This window comes from Symphodus melops (assembly GCF_947650265.1).
Source record: "Symphodus melops genome assembly, chromosome: 20".
NCBI lineage: Eukaryota > Metazoa > Chordata > Actinopteri > Labriformes > Labridae > Symphodus > Symphodus melops.
In genome coordinates, this window is record NC_136710.1 from 77,501 (window position 1) to 96,084 (window position 18,584).

The 18,584-nt window shown below is 41.0% G+C and overlaps 2 protein-coding genes across 2 annotated transcripts in view; one reads left to right on the forward strand and one right to left on the reverse strand.

Annotated features, from left to right (window-relative positions):
- The window catches only part of LOC306841123 (tripartite motif-containing protein 2-like), a 20,007-nt gene extending 16,395 nt beyond the window's left edge, over window positions 1–3,612 (reverse strand). The window contains exon 1 of the mRNA XM_079370795.1: window positions 3,465–3,612. The gene's annotated coding sequence lies outside the window, so the exon portion shown is untranslated. The remainder of the gene's footprint in view (window positions 1–3,464) is intronic.
- A 2,683-nt stretch (window positions 3,613–6,295) lies between these two features.
- rnf175 (ring finger protein 175) lies at window positions 6,296–18,493 on the forward strand. The gene is made up of 9 exons (XM_079371256.1): window positions 6,296–6,385; window positions 12,234–12,271; window positions 12,342–12,483; window positions 14,854–15,008; window positions 15,153–15,260; window positions 16,366–16,486; window positions 16,559–16,692; window positions 16,799–16,900; window positions 18,110–18,493. The coding sequence occupies exons 1-9, from the start codon at window positions 6,365–6,367 to the stop codon at window positions 18,228–18,230; spliced, it is 942 nt and encodes a 313-aa protein (XP_079227382.1). The 5' UTR covers window positions 6,296–6,364; the 3' UTR covers window positions 18,231–18,493.
- The last annotated feature ends 91 nt before the right edge of the window (window positions 18,494–18,584 follow it).

The window sequence follows — 18,584 nt, forward strand, 5'->3', positions numbered from 1 at the left end:
TTCTTTCTTTCTTTCATTCTTTCTTTCATTCTTTCTTTCATTCTTTCTTTCTTTCTTTCTTTCTTTCTTTCATTCTTTCTTTCTTTCTTTCATTCTTTCATTCTTTCTTTCATTCTTTCTTTCTTTCTTTCTTTCATTCTTTCTTTCATTCTTTCTTTCGTTCTTTCTTTCTTTCTTTCTTTCTTTCTTTCATTCTTTCATTCTTTCATTCTTTCATTCTTTCTTTCTTTCTTTCTCGTTTGCCAAGAACACAGATGATGTAAAGAGGATACGTTTTAAAATGTCCATGACATGCCAACCTCTGTGAGCATCGAACCCGGAGAGCAGCGGATTATTTATTTGGGTTCAGGTTAGGGGGTACCTGGTCTCAGCTCTTCCTGTCATTCCCACCAGACGACGTTACAGTCTCAGGTAGAACCTCATCATGCCTATGATGATATCTCTAAATCATGAATGAACGCCACCTTCAACACAACCAAGTCCCTTTATCCAACCACAGATCAATATCCAGCTTGGTGCAACCAACCTCACGTCCGCAAAGTCTGCAGGAACCGAGGTGTCATGATTGATGACCAGCTAACACTAAAGGTTCAAGTGACCTTGTCTTGTCGATTTGCCCTGGAGAACCCTGACTTTAAGAGGGTGTCTATTCTGGTTAGAGCTCTTAAGAACTGCAGACTGGTCACTTCCTGTAGGCACCTGTGTGTCCAATCGGACTTAAAGCTGTTCATTTGCACTTACTGACATAGTTTCCTGTATTCCTTGTTTGTGTTGTACTTGCTCTCTATAAAAGTGTTTCCTTAGTGAACTGTGATGGTTGTGTGTTTGTAGTGTTTGTGTCTCTCTGGTTGTGTCCAAGTCTTAGTAGGTCTTCTACAGAGTCCATGTGGTTGTTCCATTAGTCTTTTTCTGGTCATTTTGTTTCTCGTCAAAGACAAGCTGCATTGTAGTAGTCTTTTTGAATCTGCCCTACAAAGACAAAAGACCTTAAATCACCAGAGTGTAGAACTGATTAAAAATGACATTTAAGTCTTTTTGTTGTCCAGCCAAATGAGTCGCAGGTCGATTATTGGAATTGAGGCAGTTCTTTATCATTTTAATAAGGTTATTTATCTACATAACAATCTTCGGCTCAAACTTGACCTTTGACCCTTATTTTGAAGTTAAGGTACTCTGCCTTTGCATTGCCAATACAATAATAAGGGACCATGCCAATTTAATTTAATATGACTTAATATAACCTGGAGTTAGGGCCCTACTCCCGGTTAAAGGAAGACAATAAACCTAAATTTATTTAGTTTATTAATTATCATTGTCATATCAGAGCTGTGAACTCTGGAGCAGCTTCAATCAGGTTTAAATTTAATACAGAAATGCTGATCAATAACCCATACAATCTATGAGGAACATGGTTGTTATGACAGTGATAATGCAACTATGATGTATTAATAACAGTCTGTGGGTCCAGCAGAGGGGCTGTAGACTGGGGTTGCAAATATCAGCAATTCGCTTCACTACATTGATGATGTGTGTGTTTTCTAATCATTAATAAAAGTCACACAAGAATAAATTCACTTAGATAGGGGTTAGGGGTTAGGGGTTAGGGATCGGGTTAGGTGTTAGGGGTTAGGGATCGGGTTAGGGGTTAGGGGTTAGGTGTTAGGGGTTAGGGTTAGATTGTAGATTTACCTATTGTTGTATCAAGTTATTCTATAATTATACTCACATAGATCTTGGTGTTGGAATTTCAAGTAATTTGCACCAACATTTTCCCTCGAGAGCAAAAGGCCAAAGTTAAAATTACACGACCAACACAACTACTGTGTGTCAGAAGTGCTTGATGACAGATATATAAACAAAGGCATAACACCTTAACTCCAAGTCAGGAGGCGTCCTAACCCGATCCCTAACCCCTAACCCGATCCCTAACCCCTAACACCTAACCCCTAACCCGATCCCTAACACCTAACCCGATCCCTAACCCCTAACACCTAACCCCTAACCCCTATCCCCTAACCCGATCCCTAACCCCTAACACCTAACCCCTAACCCGATCCCTAACACCTAACCCCGATCCCTAACCCCTAACACCTAACCCGATCCCTAACACCTAACCCCTAACCCGATCCCTAACACCTAACCCCTATCCCTAACCCCTAACCCCGATCCCTAACCCCTAACCCCTAACCCGATCCCTAACACCTAACCCCTAACCCGATCCCTAACACCTAACCCCGATCCCTAACCCCTAACACCTAACCCGATCCCTAACACCTAACCCCTAACCCGATCCCTAACACCTAACTCCGATCCCTAACCCCTAACCCCTAACCCGATCCCTAACACCTAACCCCTAACCCGATCCCTAACCCCTAACCCGATTCCTAACACCTAACCCCTAACCCTAACCCCTAACACCTAACCCGATCCCTAACCCCTAACACCTAACCCCTAACCCGATCCCTAACACCTAACCCCGATCCCTAACCCCTAACACCTAACCCGATCCCTAACCCCTAACCCCTAACCCCTAACCCGATCCCTAACCCCTAACCCCTAACACCTAACCCCTAACCCGATCCCTAACCACTAAGCCCTAACCCGATCCCTAACCCCTAACCCTAACCCTGCAATACAAAGAAAGACCTTAACTAAAGTTAAATGACTGCTTTGGTTTCACAAAGACTTTTGGAACTTCAAACAAACTTCAAGAAATGTGTCCACATGATCTTTAATGTTCCCAAAATTATAAAAGCCCAATTTGGTAAAAAATGAAGTTACCTCGCCTTGCAGTATAGGACTTGGACTAAAGTTAGACTAGACCACAGCTTTGGTCCACTGATGTGAGGATTAATTTAGGCTATTACAGGAGGGTATAATGTAGGAGATCCAGGGAGGAGAGACTGAGGGTGTGCTGAGGGCCTCAGAGGAAACCTGAATGACGAGCCCATCAGAACATCCATCTCTGCCACTTCATTAACACTCTGTTTATATTTGTGCTAGTTTGGAATCTATCTGAAGTCATTAAATCAGCTCTTCAACTGAAATGTAAAATAATGAACCCGTCCTGGTTTACATGTCGCTTAGCCTTCCCCTGTTTTATCCAGTGGTGAGAAGACAAGAGTGGAACAGAAGTGACGTACCTGCTGTTACTGTTAGCAATCAGAATGCTAACGTTCAACACATACAGGCCTGATGACAGACACATACATACACACACACACACACACACACACACACACACTTGTATTTGCTTTACAGCTGAGGTAGCATTCTATCATTTATCCTCCACCCTTCATCCTGCAATCTGTCCATCCCCTCTCTCTCCCCTCTCTCTCCCCTCTCTCTCCCTCTCTCTGTTCCTCCCCCTCTCTCTCAGATGCTACAGATGCTCCTGTCATCTCCAACATTCCTCTGTCCATCCATCCTATCTCAGCCCTGAAAAACACAGATCCAGCACTCACCTTGTCCTCCTCAGAGGCAGCACCCTGTCAGTGTGACTGCTTATGTTTTCCAGCCTGCAGCTATGGCGTCATGATAGCGTCTTGTTTGCTCCCTCTCACTCTCTCTCTCCTCTCCACTCTGCTCTGTGTCTGTGGGAGTGGGAGGGGGAGGATATCATCGTCACGGCAACACCAGCAGGTTGCAGCAGCACCAGCTTGAGGGGGGAAGGGGAGGGGTGGTTTGTTTCACTGCAGCATCGACCAATAAGGAGCAAGAGAACGGAAAGAAAAGAGAGGTGATTTGTTCATCAGTCTGTCAGTTATAAGAGAGAGAGGGTAAACGATTCTTTCTCTCTTCACGTTTATTCTAAGAAGGATATTTTGTATATTTAAGCTTTTTTTAACCAGTAAAAAAACTACTCTTAAAGAGCATTTAAAATAACTTTACATGTTTTTTTACTCTTCTTTAACTGCAAATAATTTTTAAATAATGAATACATCTTTTAAATAAAATAATCATATAATGATTATATTATAATAAAAGCAATATTTGATCTACAATAAAGTTATGACTATAATTTAGAAGGATAAGGATACACTTTTTGGATCTCCCAATGGGGTAAATTTGGGTGTTACAGCAGCTCTGGAAAAAAAAATTAAAACAGGAAAACAGGAAATATAAACAGAAAAAGTGAAAAAACCCAGCTATGAGCACATTTACATACATTAGACTTAAATAATACAAGGCATAAACACTATATACACTTTCACTCGTGGAAAGACAGATCAGATTAAACACAGTGTGCAGCATTAATGAGACTGAATGATTATTATACATCAGAGTCATGTGGAGGTGATGATGTTAAACGGTCTGACTGCAGATGGAATAAAGGAGCTGTGGTAGTTCTCAGTCTTGCAGGCAGGGGGTCCTGCAAGACTGAGACTGATCTATCTATCTATCTATCTATCTATCTATCTATCTATCTATCTATCTATCTATCTATCTATCTATCTATCTATCGAGTAGACACTGCTGGTGTATCCTTAGAGGGTCTTGACCCTCCTGTTGTTTAGAGGGTCTTGACCCTCCTGTTGTTTAGAGGGTCTTGACCCTCCTGTTGTTTAGAGGGTCTTGACCCTCCTGTTGTTTAGAGGGTCCTGACCCTCCTGTTGTTTAGAGGGTCCTGACCCTCCTGTTGTTTAGAGGGTCCTGACCCTCCTGTTGTTTAGAGGGTCTTGACCCTCCTGTTGTTTAGAGGGTCTTGACCCTCCTGTTGTTCAGAGGGTCCTGACCCTCCTGTTGTTCAGAGGGTCTTGACCCTCCTGTTGTTCAGAGGGTCTTGACCCTCCTGTTGTTTAGAGGGTCTTGACCCTCCTGTTGTTTAGAGGGTCTTGACCCTCCTCTTGTTTAGAGGGTCTTGACCCTCCTGTTGTTTAGAGGGTCTTGACCCTCCTGTTGTTTAGAGGGTCTTGACCCTCCTGTTGTTTAGAGGGTCCTGACCCTCCTAGTAGGACTGCTGGTGTCTGTTTAGATGACATAATATGTGTTTTCAAAATGTTTACTTTTCAAATGTGTAACATTCAAATGTGAATGACATAAAATGTCAAATTGAGATTTTTTGTCTCCTTTATGAAATTCGATCGTTCATGCCTTTGTAACTTGCTGATGGAGTCTAGTTTACATCATCCAGCAAAGCCCTGGCTCTGATACATCCAGAACTCACTCGTCACCCCCCCAGCCCTCATCCACCTCCACTGGCTCCCAATTAGATATGGGGTGCATTCAGATCGTCCCTCCTGTCCACTTTCACTCGCATGTTTTCTTTAACCCAGGAAGCAGTGAGGTGGCGGCCATGATAAGAGCTGTTTGAATTCTCTAACAGTGAAGGAAAGGAGGCTCAAAGCTTCATTTATAACCTCCTTTAGGAAACACTGGAGCATCCTTTACTAAAGGAGGTAAGAAAGTGCCGACCCACAATTCATTGCGGCTGCAACTTTTATAGCGACTCGCTCATCCGACCCGTATCGGAGCGTTCAGGAAAACTAAGGATCTGTGAGAGGAGACATGTGGAGACAATCTGCATATTGATTTGATTTATAATTATTTACAGCCTTTTATTTATTTCATTTCTTTTTATTGTGTGAAAAAGGTGAACTTTGCTTTTATACATTCTAGTATCATGTTTGTGGAGATGATTTACTGGCCTGCTGTCCATGGAGAAAGGGCCTTAAGCACCGTAGCGCCCACCGTCCACTCACATCTGTGATGCAGGGCAGCAAAGCCCGTCTGTCCTCAGCTGATCTTTAACTCAGCCTCTCAATCCTTTATTTGAACCACCATGTGAAGCGGTCCATGCAAGGCGCTCCATCGATAAAATGTATTTCTACAAATACGTATAATAATAATCAGAATTTGTTTTAATGATCACATGTTAGAGATGTGTTGGTCACATGAAGTGTTAATATAAAGAACCCCATTTGTTTCCCTACTATAACTAATACTATGCTCTGTTTAGAGTATTTCTCTAAATCATGAATCATTGATTATTTAAATGATTGTTTCTCTCTGGTTGTTAATTTCTCCATTTGCGAGATGAATAAAGGATTATCTCATTTTATAAAGTTCTTGCGTTACCTGTTTTCTTTAAACCAGAATATTATGAATATTTATTTTATTTTAGGTTTACCACTTCCTATAAGTAAGTAGGTTTTCTTAGTGTTTAACAGTGGCATGAGTATCACTGGCTGTTGATGTATTCAATCATTTTTTGAGGATGAAATGACCGATTCAGTCTATTTACCATAAACTGTAAAACTCGCGATTTGAATTTTGGCCCTCTCAGTCTCCCGTACACGCTCAGCGTCAGAGCATTGCTGCTAATTGCCGGTTAGCTCCCACCGGAGGGAAGGAGAGGTAAACAATGGCGGGAGTGCATCCTCAGGTGAGTGGATATCGTAGCGCGAGCTTCTCATATCCCGTAGGATGACACGTTTAACGGTTAGCTCAATTAAACCCCCGGGAAAACGATCTTTAACGTGTGTTAGCTGCTAACTGCTAGCTGCTATGAGAAAAGATGTCAACAAACAATATTATATTTATATCACATAATATAAATTACATTTATACCATATAAATAGATTTGTATCATATAATATAATTAATAGATTTATATAATATAATATATTTATATCACATAATATAAATTACATTTATACCATATAAATAGATTTGTATCATATAATATAATTAATAGATTTATATCATATAATATATTTATATCATATAGTATAATTTATAATATATTTATATAATGTAATAACATATTTGTATGATATTATATATGAACCCAAACACGAACCTCCATTCAAGGTGTTTTTACCTGTATTTAAGGTGTGTTAAAGCTGTATTTAAGGTGTGTTTACCTGTATTCAAGGTGTGTTTACCTGTATTCAAGGTGTGTTTACCTGTATTCAAGGTGTGTTTACCTGTATTCAAGGTGTGTTAAAGCTGTATTTAAGGTGTGTTTACCTGTATTCAAGGTGTGTTAAAGCTGTATTTAAGGTGTGTTTACCTGTATTCAAGGTGTGTTAAAGCTGTATTTAAGGTGTGTTTACCTGTATTTAAGGTGTGTTAAAGCTGTATTTAAGGTGTTTACCTGTATTTAAGGTGTGTTTACCTGTATTCAAGGTGTGTTTACCTGTATTCAAGGTGTGTTTACCTGTATTTAAGGTGTGTTAAAGCTGTATTTAAGGTGTGTTTACCTGTATTTAAGGTGTGTTTAAGATGTATTCAAGGTGTGTTTACCTGTATTCAAGGTGTGTTTACCTGTATTTAAGGTGTGTTTACCTGTATTTAAGGTGTGTCAAAGCGGTATTTAAGGTGTGTTTACCTGTATTTAAGGTGTGTTTACCTGTATTCAAGGTGTGTTTACCTGTATTTAAGGTGTGTTAAAGCTGTATTTAAGGTGTGTTAAAGCTGTATTTAAGGTGTGTTTACCTGTATTTAAGGTGTGTTTACCTGTATTCAAGGTGTGTTTACCTGTATTTAAGGTGTGTCAAAGCTGTATTTAAGGTGTGTTTACCTGTATTTAAGGTGTGTTTACCTGTATTCAAGGTGTGTTTACCTGTATTTAAGGTGTGTTTACCTGTATTCAAGGTGTGTTTACCTGTATTTAAGGTGTGTTTACCTGTATTTAAGGTGTGTTAAAGCTGTATTTAAGGTGTGTCAAAGCTGTATTTAAGGTGTGTTTACCTGTATTCAAGGTGTGTTTACCTGTATTTAAGGTGTGTTAAAGCTGTATTTAAGGTGTGTCAAAGCTGTATTTAAGGTGTGTTTACCTGTATTTAAGGTGTGTTTACCTGTATTTAAGGTGTGTTTACCTGTATTTAAGGTGTGTCAAAGCTGTATTTAAGGTGTGTTTACCTGTATTTAAGGTGTGTTTACGTGTATTTAAGGTGTGTTAAAGCTGTATTTAAGGTGTGTTTACCTGTATTTAAGGTGTGTTAAAGCTGTATTTAAGGTGTGTTTACCTGTATTTAAGGTGTGTTTACCTGTATTTAAGGTGTGTTTACCTGTATTTAAGGTGTGTCAAAGCTGTATTTAAGGTGTGTTTACCTGTATTTAAGGTGTGTTTACGTGTATTTAAGGTGTGTTAAAGCTGTATTTAAGGTGTGTTTACCTGTATTTAAGGTGTGTTAAAGCTGTATTTAAGGTGTGTTTACCTGTATTTAAGGTGTGTTTACCTGTATTTAAGGTGTGTTAAAGCTGTATTTAAGGTGTGTTTACCTGTATTTAAGGTGTGTTAAAGCTGTATTTAAGGTGTGTTTACCTGTATTTAAGGTGTGTTTACCTGTATTTAAGGTGTGCTAAAGCTGTATTTAAGGTGTGTTTACCTGTATTTAAGGTGTGTTAAAGCTGTATTTAAGGTGTGTTTACCTGTATTTAAGGTGTGTTTACCTGTATTCAAGGTGTGTTTACCTGTATTCAAGGTGTGTTTACCTGTATTTAAGGTGTGTTTACCTGTATTTAAGGTGTGTTAAAGCTGTATTTAAGGTGTGTTTACCTGTATTTAAGGTGTGTTTACCTGTATTTAAGGTGTGCTAAAGCTGTATTTAAGGTCTGTTTACCTGTATTTAAGGTGTGCTAAAGCTGTATTCAAGGTGTGTTTACCTGTATTTAAGGTGTGCTAAAGCTGTATTTAAGGTGTGTTTACCTGTATTTAAGGTGTGTTTACCTGTATTCAAGGTGTGTTTACCTGTATTCAAGGTGTGTTTACCTGTATTCAAGGTGTGTTAAAGCTGTATTTAAGGTGTGTTAAAGCTGTATTTAAGGTGTGTTTACCTGTATTCAAGGTGTGTTTACCTGTATTTAAGGTGTGTCAAAGCTGTATTTAAGGTGTGTTTACCTGTATTCAAGGTGTGTTTACCTGTATTTAAGGTGTGTTTACCTGTATTTAAGGTGTGTTAAAGCTGTATTTAAGGTGTGTTAAAGCTGTATTTAAGGTGTGTTAAAGCTGTATTTAAGGTGTGTTTACCTGTATTTAAGGTGTGTTTACCTGTATTCAAGGTGTGTTTACCTGTATTTAAGGTGTGTCAAAGCTGTATTTAAGGTGTGTTTACCTGTATTTAAGGTGTGTTTACCTGTATTCAAGGTGTGTTTACCTGTATTTAAGGTGTGTTTACCTGTATTCAAGGTGTGTTTACCTGTATTTAAGGTGTGTTTACCTGTATTTAAGGTGTGTTAAAGCTGTATTTAAGGTGTGTCAAAGCTGTATTTAAGGTGTGTTTACCTGTATTTAAGGTGTGTTTACCTGTATTTAAGGTGTGTTTACCTGTATTTAAGGTGTGTCAAAGCTGTATTTAAGGTGTGTTTACCTGTATTTAAGGTGTGTTTACCTGTATTTAAGGTGTGTTTACCTGTATTTAAGGTGTGTTAAAGCTGTATTTAAGGTGTGTTTACCTGTATTTAAGGTGTGTTTACCTGTATTTAAGGTGTGTTAAAGCTGTATTTAAGGTGTTTACCTGTATTTAAGGTGTGTTAAAGCTGTATTTAAGGTGTGTTTACCTGTATTTAAGGTGTGTTTACCTGTATTTAAGGTGTGCTAAAGCTGTATTTAAGGTGTGTTTACCTGTATTTAAGGTGTGTTTACCTGTATTCAAGGTGTGTTTACCTGTATTCAAGGTGTGTTTACCTGTATTTAAGGTGTGTTTACCTGTATTTAAGGTGTGCTAAAGCTGTATTTAAGGTGTGTTTACCTGTATTTAAGGTGTGCTAAAGCTGTATTCAAGGTGTGTTTACCTGTATTTAAGGTGTGCTAAAGCTGTATTTAAGGTGTGTTTACCTGTATTTAAGGTGTGTTTACCTGTATTCAAGGTGTGTTTACCTGTATTCAAGGTGTGTTAAAGCTGTATTTAAGGTGTGTTAAAGCTGTATTTAAGGTGTGTTTACCTGTATTCAAGGTGTGTTTACCTGTATTTAAGGTGTGTCAAAGCTGTATTTAAGGTGTGTTTACCTGTATTCAAGGTGTGTTTACCTGTATTTAAGGTGTGTTTACCTGTATTTAAGGTGTGTTTACCTGTATTTAAGGTGTGTTAAAGCTGTATTTAAGGTGTGTTAAAGCTGTATTTAAGGTGTGTTAAAGCTGTATTTAAGGTGTGTCAAAGCTGTATTTAAGGTGTGTTTACCTGTATTCAAGGTGTGTTTACCTGTATTTAAGGTGTGTTAAAGCTGTATTTAAGGTGTGTCAAAGCTGTATTTAAGGTGTGTTTACCTGTATTTAAGGTGTGTTTACCTGTATTTAAGGTGTGTTAAAGCTGTATTTAAGGTGTGTTTACCTGTATTTAAGGTGTGTTAAAGCTGTATTTAAGGTGTGTTTACCTGTATTTAAGGTGTGCTAAAGCTGTATTTAAGGTGTGTTTACCTGTATTTAAGGTGTGTTTACCTGTATTCAAGGTGTGTTTACCTGTATTCAAGGTGTGTTTACCTGTATTTAAGGTGTGTTTACCTGTATTTAAAGTGTGTTTACCTGTATTTAAGGTGTGTTAAAGCTGTATTTAAGGTGTGTTTACCTGTATTTAAGGTGTGTTTACCTGTATTTAAGGTGTCCTAAAGCTGTATTTAAGGTGTGTTTACCTGTATTTAAGGTGTGTTTACCTGTATTTAAAGTGTGTTTACCTGTATTTAAGGTGTGTTAAAGCTGTATTTAAGGTGTGTTTACCTGTATTTAAGGTGTGTTTACCTGTATTTAAGGTGTGTTTACCTGTATTTGTATGTATGGGGCGGCAGTAGCTCAGTCTGTAGGGACTTGGGTTGGGAACCGGAGGGTCGCCGGTTCAAGTCCCGGCACGGACCAAGTCTGGAAACTGGTCTGGCAACTGGAGAGGTGCCAGTCCATTTCCTGAGCACTGCCGAGGTGCCCCTGAGCAAGGCACCGAACCCCAAAAACTGCTCTGGAGCGCTTGCTGTGGGCAGCCCCCTCACTCTGAGACCTCTCCATTAATGCATGTCACTAGAACCCTGTTTGTGCATGAGTGTGTATCTCGGCCTATGTGTGTGTTAGACAGAGTGTAAAAACTGAATTTCCCCTCGTGGGATTAATAAAGTGTAAATTATTATAAAAATTATAATTATTATATTTAAGGTGTCCTAAAGCTGTATTTAAGGTGTGTTTACCTGTATTTAAGGTGTGCTAAAGCTGTATTCAAGGTGTGTTTACCTGTATTCAAGGTGTGTTTACCTGTATTCAAGGTGTGTTAAAGCTGTATTTAAGGTGTGTTAAAGCTGTATTTAAGGTGTGTTTACCTGTATTCAAGGTGTGTTTACCTGTATTTAAGGTGTGTCAAAGCTGTATTTAAGGTGTGTTTACCTGTATTCAAGGTGTGTTTACCTGTATTTAAGGTGTGTTTACCTGTATTCAAGGTGTGTTTACCTGTATTTAAGGTGTGTTAAAGCTGTATATAAGGTGTGTTAAAGCTGTATTTAAGGTGTGTTTACCTGTATTTAAGGTGTGTTTACCTGTATTTAAGGTGTGTTTACCTGTATTTAAGGTGTGTTAAAGCTGTATTTAAGGTGTGTTTACCTGTATTTAAGGTGTGTTAAAGCTGTATTTAAGGTGTGTTTACCTGTATTTAAGGTGTGTTTACCTGTATTTAAGGTGTGCTAAAGCTGTATTTAAGGTGTGTTTACCTGTATTTAAGGTGTGTTTACCTGTATTCAAGGTGTGTTTACCTGTATTTAAGGTGTGTTTACCTGTATTTAAGGTGTGTTTACCTGTATTTAAGGTGTGCTAAAGCTGTATTTAAGGTGTGTTTACCTGTATTTAAGGTGTGTTTACCTGTATTTAAGGTGTGTTTACCTGTATTTAAGGTGTGCTAAAGCTGTATTTAAGGTGTGTTTACCTGTATTTAAGGTGTGCTAAAGCTGTATTTAAGGTGTGTTTACCTGTATTTAAGGTGTGTTTACCTGTATTTAAGGTGTGTTTACCTGTATTTAAGGTGTGTTTACCTGTATTTAAGGTGTGTTTACCTGTATTTAAGGTGTGTTTACCTGTATTTAAGGTCTGTTTACCTGTATTTAAGGTGTGTTTACCTGTATTTAAGGTGTGTTTACCTGTATTTAAGGTGTGCTAAAGCTGTATTTAAGGTGTGTTTACCTGTATTTAAGGTGTGCTAAAGCTGTATTTAAGGTGTGTTTACCTGTATTTAAGGTGTGCTAAAGCTGTATTTAAGGTGTGTTTACCTGTATTCAAGGTGTGTTGAAGCTGTAGTAACCTGGATTAAACTCTGTTTCAGGATGATCTGCTGAAGATAACTCACAGAGAGAACTGGAGGTTAGTTAAGCCTGTCTCAACTTTGCCCCAAAACCTGTATTTATCATAACTCTGGTGGGTTTCTGTGCAGGGTGCAGCATGAGCGTGTGCACGTGAAGCACAGGGGTCACGAGGTCATGCACGCAGAGATGGTTCTGATCCTCATCGCCACGCTGCTGGTCGCTCAGATCGTCCTGGTGCAGTGGAAGCAGCGCCACCATCGATCCTACACTGTGAGTAAAGGGGGGGGGGGGTACCATCGATCCTACACTGTGAGTAAAGGGGGGTACCATCGATCCTACACTGTGAGTAAAGAGGGGGGGGTACCATCGATCCTACACTGTGAGTAAAGAGGGGGGGGGGGGTACCATCGATCCTACACTGTGAGTAAAGGGGGGGGGGTAACCATCGCTCCTACACTGTGAGTAAAGGGGGGGGTACCATCGATCCTACACTGTGAGTAAAGAGGGGGGGGGTACCATCGATCCTACACTGTGAGTAAAGAGGGGGGGGGTACCATCGATCCTACACTGTGAGTAAAGAGGGGGGGGTACCATCGATCCTACACTGTGAGTAAAGAGGGGGGGGGGGTACCATCGATCCTACACTGTGAGTAAAGGGGGGGTACCATCGCTCCTACACTGTGAGTAAAGAGGGGGGGTACCATCGTTCCTACACTGTGAGTAAAGGGGGGGTACCATCGATCCTACACTGTGAGTAAAGGGGGGGGGGGTACCATCGCTCCTACACTGTGAGTAAAGGGGGGGTACCATCGATCCTACACTGTGAGTAAAGGGGGGGTACCATCGCTCCTACACTGTGAGTAAAGGGGGGGGTACCATCGATCCTACACTGTGAGTAAAGGGGGGGGGTACCATCGCTCCTACACTGTGAGTAAAGGGGGGGTACCATCGCTCCTACACTGTGAGTAAAGGGGGGGTACCATCGATCCTACACTGTGAGTAAAGGGGGGGTACCATCGATCCTACACTGTGAGTAAAGGGGGGGGTACCATCGATCCTACACTGTGAGTAAAGGGGGGGATACCATCGCTCCTACACTGTGAGTAAAGGGGGGGTACCATCGATCCTACACTGTGAGTAAAGGGGGGGTACCATCGATCCTACACTGTGAGTAAAGGGGGGGGTACCATCGATCCTACACTGTGAGTAAAGGGGGGGGCACCATCGATCCTACACTGTGAGTAAAGGGGGGGGGGGTAACCATCGCTCCTACACTGTGAGTAAAGGGGGGGGGTACCATCGCTCCTACACTGTGAGTAAAGGGGGGGGTAAGCATCGCTCCTACACTGTGAGTAAAGGGGGGGTACCATCGCTCCTACACTGTGAGTAAAGGGGGGGCACCATCGATCCTACACTGTGAGTAAAGGGGGGGGTACCATCGCTCCTACACTGTGAGTAAGGGGGGGTACCATCGCTCCTACACTGTGAGTAAAGGGGGGGCACCATCGATCCTACACTGTGAGTAAAGGGGGGGGTACCATCGCTCCTACACTGTGAGTAAGGGGGGGTACCATCGCTCCTACACTGTGAGTAAGGGGGGGTACCATCGCTCCTACACTGTGAGTAAAAGGGGGGTACCATCGATCCTACACTGTGAGTAAAGGGGGGGGTACCATCGATCCTACACTGTGAGTAAAGGGGGGGTACCATCGCTCCTACACTGTGAGTAAAGGGGGGGGGGCACCATCGATCCTACACTGTGAGTAAAGGGGGGGGGGCACCATCGATCCTACACTGTGAGTAAAGGGGGGGTACCATCGCTCCTACACTGTGAGTAAAGGGGGGGTACCATCGATCCTACACTGTGAGTAAAGGGGGGGTACCATCGCTCCTACACTGTGAGTAAAGGGGGGGGTACCATCGATCCTACACTGTGAGTAAAGGGGGGGTACCATCGTTCCTACACTGTGAGTAAAGGGGTGGGGCACCATCGCTCCTACACTGTGAGTAAAGGGGGGGGGTACCATCGAACGTATACTGTGAGTAAGGGGGGGTACCATCGAACGTATACTGTGAGTAAGGGGGGGGGCACCATCGAACGTATACTGTGAGTAAGGGGGGGGTACCATCGAACGTATACTGTGAGTAAGGGGGGGGCACCATCGAACGTATATTGTGAGTAAGGGGGGGCACCATCGAACGTATACTGTGAGTAAGGGGGGGTACCATCGAACGTATACTGTGAGTAAGGGGGGGCACCATCGAACGTATACTGTGAGTAAGGGGGGGGCACCATCGAACGTATACTGTGAGTAAGGGGGGGTACCATCGAACGTATACTGTGAGTAAGGGGGGGGTACCATCGTTCCTACACTGTGAGTAAAGGGGGGGGGTACCATCGAACGTATACTGTGAGTAAGGGGGGGCACCATCGAACGTATACTGTGAGTAAGGGGGGGGTACCATCGAACGTATACTGTGAGTAAGGGGGGGGCACCATCGAACGTATACTGTGAGTAAGGGGGGGGCACCATCGAACGTATACTGTGAGTAAGGGGGGGCACCATCGAACGTATACTGTGAGTTAGAAGTTTAACAAATGACAGTAAACCAATCAATGATTTAACGGGTCCTCCTCAGCTGGCGACTCTGGTCCAGATGTGGGTGGTTCCTCTTTACTTCACCATCAAGCTGTACTGGTGGAGGTTTCTGTCCATGTGGGGCATGTTCTCCGTGGTCACCAGCTACGTCATTTTCAGGGCCACACGTAAACCGCTGTCCTGCAGGACGCCAAGGTAAGAGAAACAATGTACACCCCGCTGTGGTGTCGTTAAAATACACCTGTCGTCCTATGATGTCACACTTCCTGTTCAGGTGACCCTTTAAACATTATAGAACAGGCGAGTCTCTGACTGATGCTGTATTTCTGTGTTTGTCAGGATGGTGTATAAGTGGTTCCTTCTGATCTACAAGCTGAGCTATGCCGTTGGCGTCCTCGGTTACCTCGCCATCATGTTCACCATGTTTGGCTTCAACGTCTTCTTCAGGTGAGTCCCGACCTAAAATACTGACATCATCAAACCTTTGGACAAATAAAGAACAAAGACGCTAAAAGATTTTAACTTAGATTGTTAACTCTCGCTCTGGCGTTTATTCGCGATTGATCTGGTGTGAAGTCTTTGATTTCTTTGATCTGGTATTTGAAGTCTTTGATTTCTTTGATCTGGTATTTGAAGTCTTTGATTTCTTTGATCTGGTATTTGAAGTCTTTGATTTCTTTGATCTGGTATTTGAAGTCTTTGATTTCTTTGATCTGGTATTTGAAGTCTTTGATTTCTTTGATCTGGTCTGAAGTCTTTGATTTCTTTGATCTGGTATTTGAAGTCTTTGATTTCTTTGATCTGGTCTGAAGTCTTTGATCTGGTATTTGAAGTCTTTGATTTCTTTGATCTGGTATTTGATGTCTTTGATTTCTTTGATCTGGTCTGAAGTCTTTGATTTCTTTGATCTGGTATTTGAAGTCTTTGATTTCTTTGATCTGGTCTGAAGTCTTTGATTTCTTTGATCTGGTATTTGAAGTCTTTGATTTCTTTGATCTGGTATTTGATGTCTTTGATTTCTTTGATCTGGTCTGAAGCCTTTGATTTCTTTGATCTGGTATTTGAAGTCTTTGATTTCTTTGATCTGGTATTTGAAGTCTTTGATTTCTTTGATCTGGTCTGAAGTCTTTGATTTCTTTGATCTGGTCTGAAGTCTTTGATTTCTTTGATCTGGTATTTGAAGTCTTTGATTTCTTTGATCTGGTCTGAAGTCTTTGATTTCTTTGATCTGGTATTTGAAGTCTTTGATTTCTTTGATCTGGTATTTGATGTCTTTGATTTCTTTGATCTGGTCTGAAGCCTTTGATTTCTTTGATCTGGTATTTGATGTCTTTGATTTATTTGATCTGGTCTGAAGCCTTTGATTTCTTTGATCTGGTATTTGAAGTCTTTGATATCTTTGATCTGGTATTTGAAGTCTTTGATTTCTTTGATCTGGTCTGATTTCTTTGATCTGGTCTGAAGTCTTTGATCTGGTCTGAAGTCTTTGATTTCTTTGATCTGGTATTTGAAGTCTTTGATTTCTTTGATCTGGTCTGATGTCTTTGTACAGGATCAAGGCAGAGGACTCGATGGATGTCGGTGTAATCATGCTGTTTTACGGGCTCTACTACGGTGTCATGGGCCGAGACTTTGCTGAAATCTGCTCTGACTACATGGCTTCTACAATCGGGGTAATAACACTAAGAGCATCTTCTCATGGTGACACTACAGGTGTGTGTAGATAACTATGTGTGTGGTTTCAGTACTATAACAAGGGAGGCATGCCCAGCCGGAGTCTGACCAACAACATCTGTGCCGTGTGCGGTCAAAGGATCCTGGTGGACTTGGAGGAGGAAGGGTTTATAGAAGACAGCTACCAGCTCTCCTGTGGACACATGTATCCTGCACCAGTCCTTTATGGAGGCTGTGATAATGAGCTGTGTGCTCTTTTTATCGTCTTCATATTTTCTCTATCTCTGCCTTAACTCATCCCACCTCTGCAGATTTCACGAGTTCTGCATCCGCGGTTGGTGCATTGTGGGTAAGAAGCAAACGTGTCCATACTGCAATGAAAAGGTCGATCTGAAGAGGATGATGAACAACCCGTATCCTTTTAATTCTCCTTGGGTTTCACTAAAAGAAGTTTATGTGGACTCCTTTAAAGTAGCGGTGCAGATCTCAGCGAGCTCCATGTCTTTAAACCTTACAGCTTCTTAAATGCTTTCTTTACATGCTGTCCAACTCCTCCATCCTTCCTTCCTCGTGATAAACAGGTGACAATCTTCTAAAGCAGGGGTGTCCAAAGTGCGGCCCCGACTTTATTCAAAGAATCAGAAGATTTTAGCCCAAGGCCTCATTCAGATGGCATATTTAGTTATTTTCTTTTGTTCAGTAAAATTTTTTTGTTTTTTGTTTTTTTTTATTTTTGTGTTGATTTTATTTTAATTTATTTTCCGTTTCATATTTTCCAGTTTTTGTTCACTATGGAATGAAATGTTGCATAATGTTTGCAAACAAGCCGACTGTTGTTTAAACATTTAATAACCTGAGCTAAACACAAAAAGCTTGTACAAAAGAATAACCACTTTACAGACTTGATTCTGAAAAAAACTAATAAAAACAGATCAAGAAGTAAGTTATTTCCTTTTACTAAAGGGTTTCTTTTAATTCTGATCTATAAAACCTGTGGCCCGCGAGTGATTCTAACACAACAATTTTGGCCCTCAAGAAAAAGAGTTTGGACACCACTGTTCTAAAGCTTGCTGCTCCCTGCTCCTATTGCTAAATGCATTAGCAAAAGGTTCTGAGTAAAAACAGGGCTTACCCCCAATTTCCACATAATCTGTGTTCCCTGATTTGTTGTTCATTTGGCGCTTGTTTTTATGTAACGTTAAAATGATCAAATATACGATCAGGAGTCAATGTTGCTCTTTATTTTAAAATGGACAGGACACTCGGTGCGTTTCCTTGTCTGTCTATCTATCTGCATCAATCTGTTCTATCTAGTTTGATGCACACTTGGAGCGGAGCAAAGTGGATTGATGCTGCTAACTCATGGGATGTGGAAACAGGAGCGTTAACAACAGTGGCAGACTGCAATGCAAACAGACTATGTAGAACAGTGCAGTTCTTTTTCCTCATAGACTTTTATACATGAAGACCACTTTCATAGAAACCAATTGATCCCTTCTGCTGATGATTAGAAACAAGTTTAAGGTCTTTGGTCATTGGGTGCTTACATCCAGTGATTGGTCCTGAACAGACTTAGGGTTAGGGTTATGTATCTAAGCACACTCCTTAACTCCTTCACCCAGCTGGGAGAAGACACATGTCCTGTACGGGCAGCTGCTGGATTGGCTCAGATACCTTGTTGCCTGGCAACCCATCATCATTGGTGTCGTTCACGGGATTAACTTCACCCTGGGCCTGGAATAGAGCCCTGAGGGACCTGACTGTAGAATGGTGAACAGTGCCAAAGTGAACACTACGAGGACGTGAAGTCTCCGGTATTCTCATGTTGTAACGTGCAGAAGACACTGTGAGGCCTAAAGTGCTGCTATCACAGATTCAGTATTTGATTGTTTCTAAACATCTGACACAGACATGAGTAGCTGCTGACATCATGCATGTTGTTTTTAATAAGTTGCTTCTTTACATTAAAAAGGCCTTTATGTTTTCTTTTGCACAATCCCAAGAAAGGTGGTTGAAAGTGTTTCTGAAAGACCTGAAGAAAATCCTGTCCAAAGGTTACACAAGTTTACATGTTGTTTTTCTTTTGACAGAAGTCAT

Excerpts from the sequence above, each read along its gene's own strand:
- rnf175 (XM_079371256.1), top strand. The coding sequence starts at position 6,365 with ATGGCGGGAGTGCATCCTCAG. Across the intron at positions 15,009-15,152 it reads CTGTCCTGCAGGACGCCAAG|GATGGTGTATAAGTGGTTCC; the intron begins GTAAGAGAAACA and ends TGTGTTTGTCAG. Across the intron at positions 16,901-18,109 it reads AAGAGGATGATGAACAACCC|CTGGGAGAAGACACATGTCC; the intron begins GTATCCTTTTAA and ends TCCTTCACCCAG.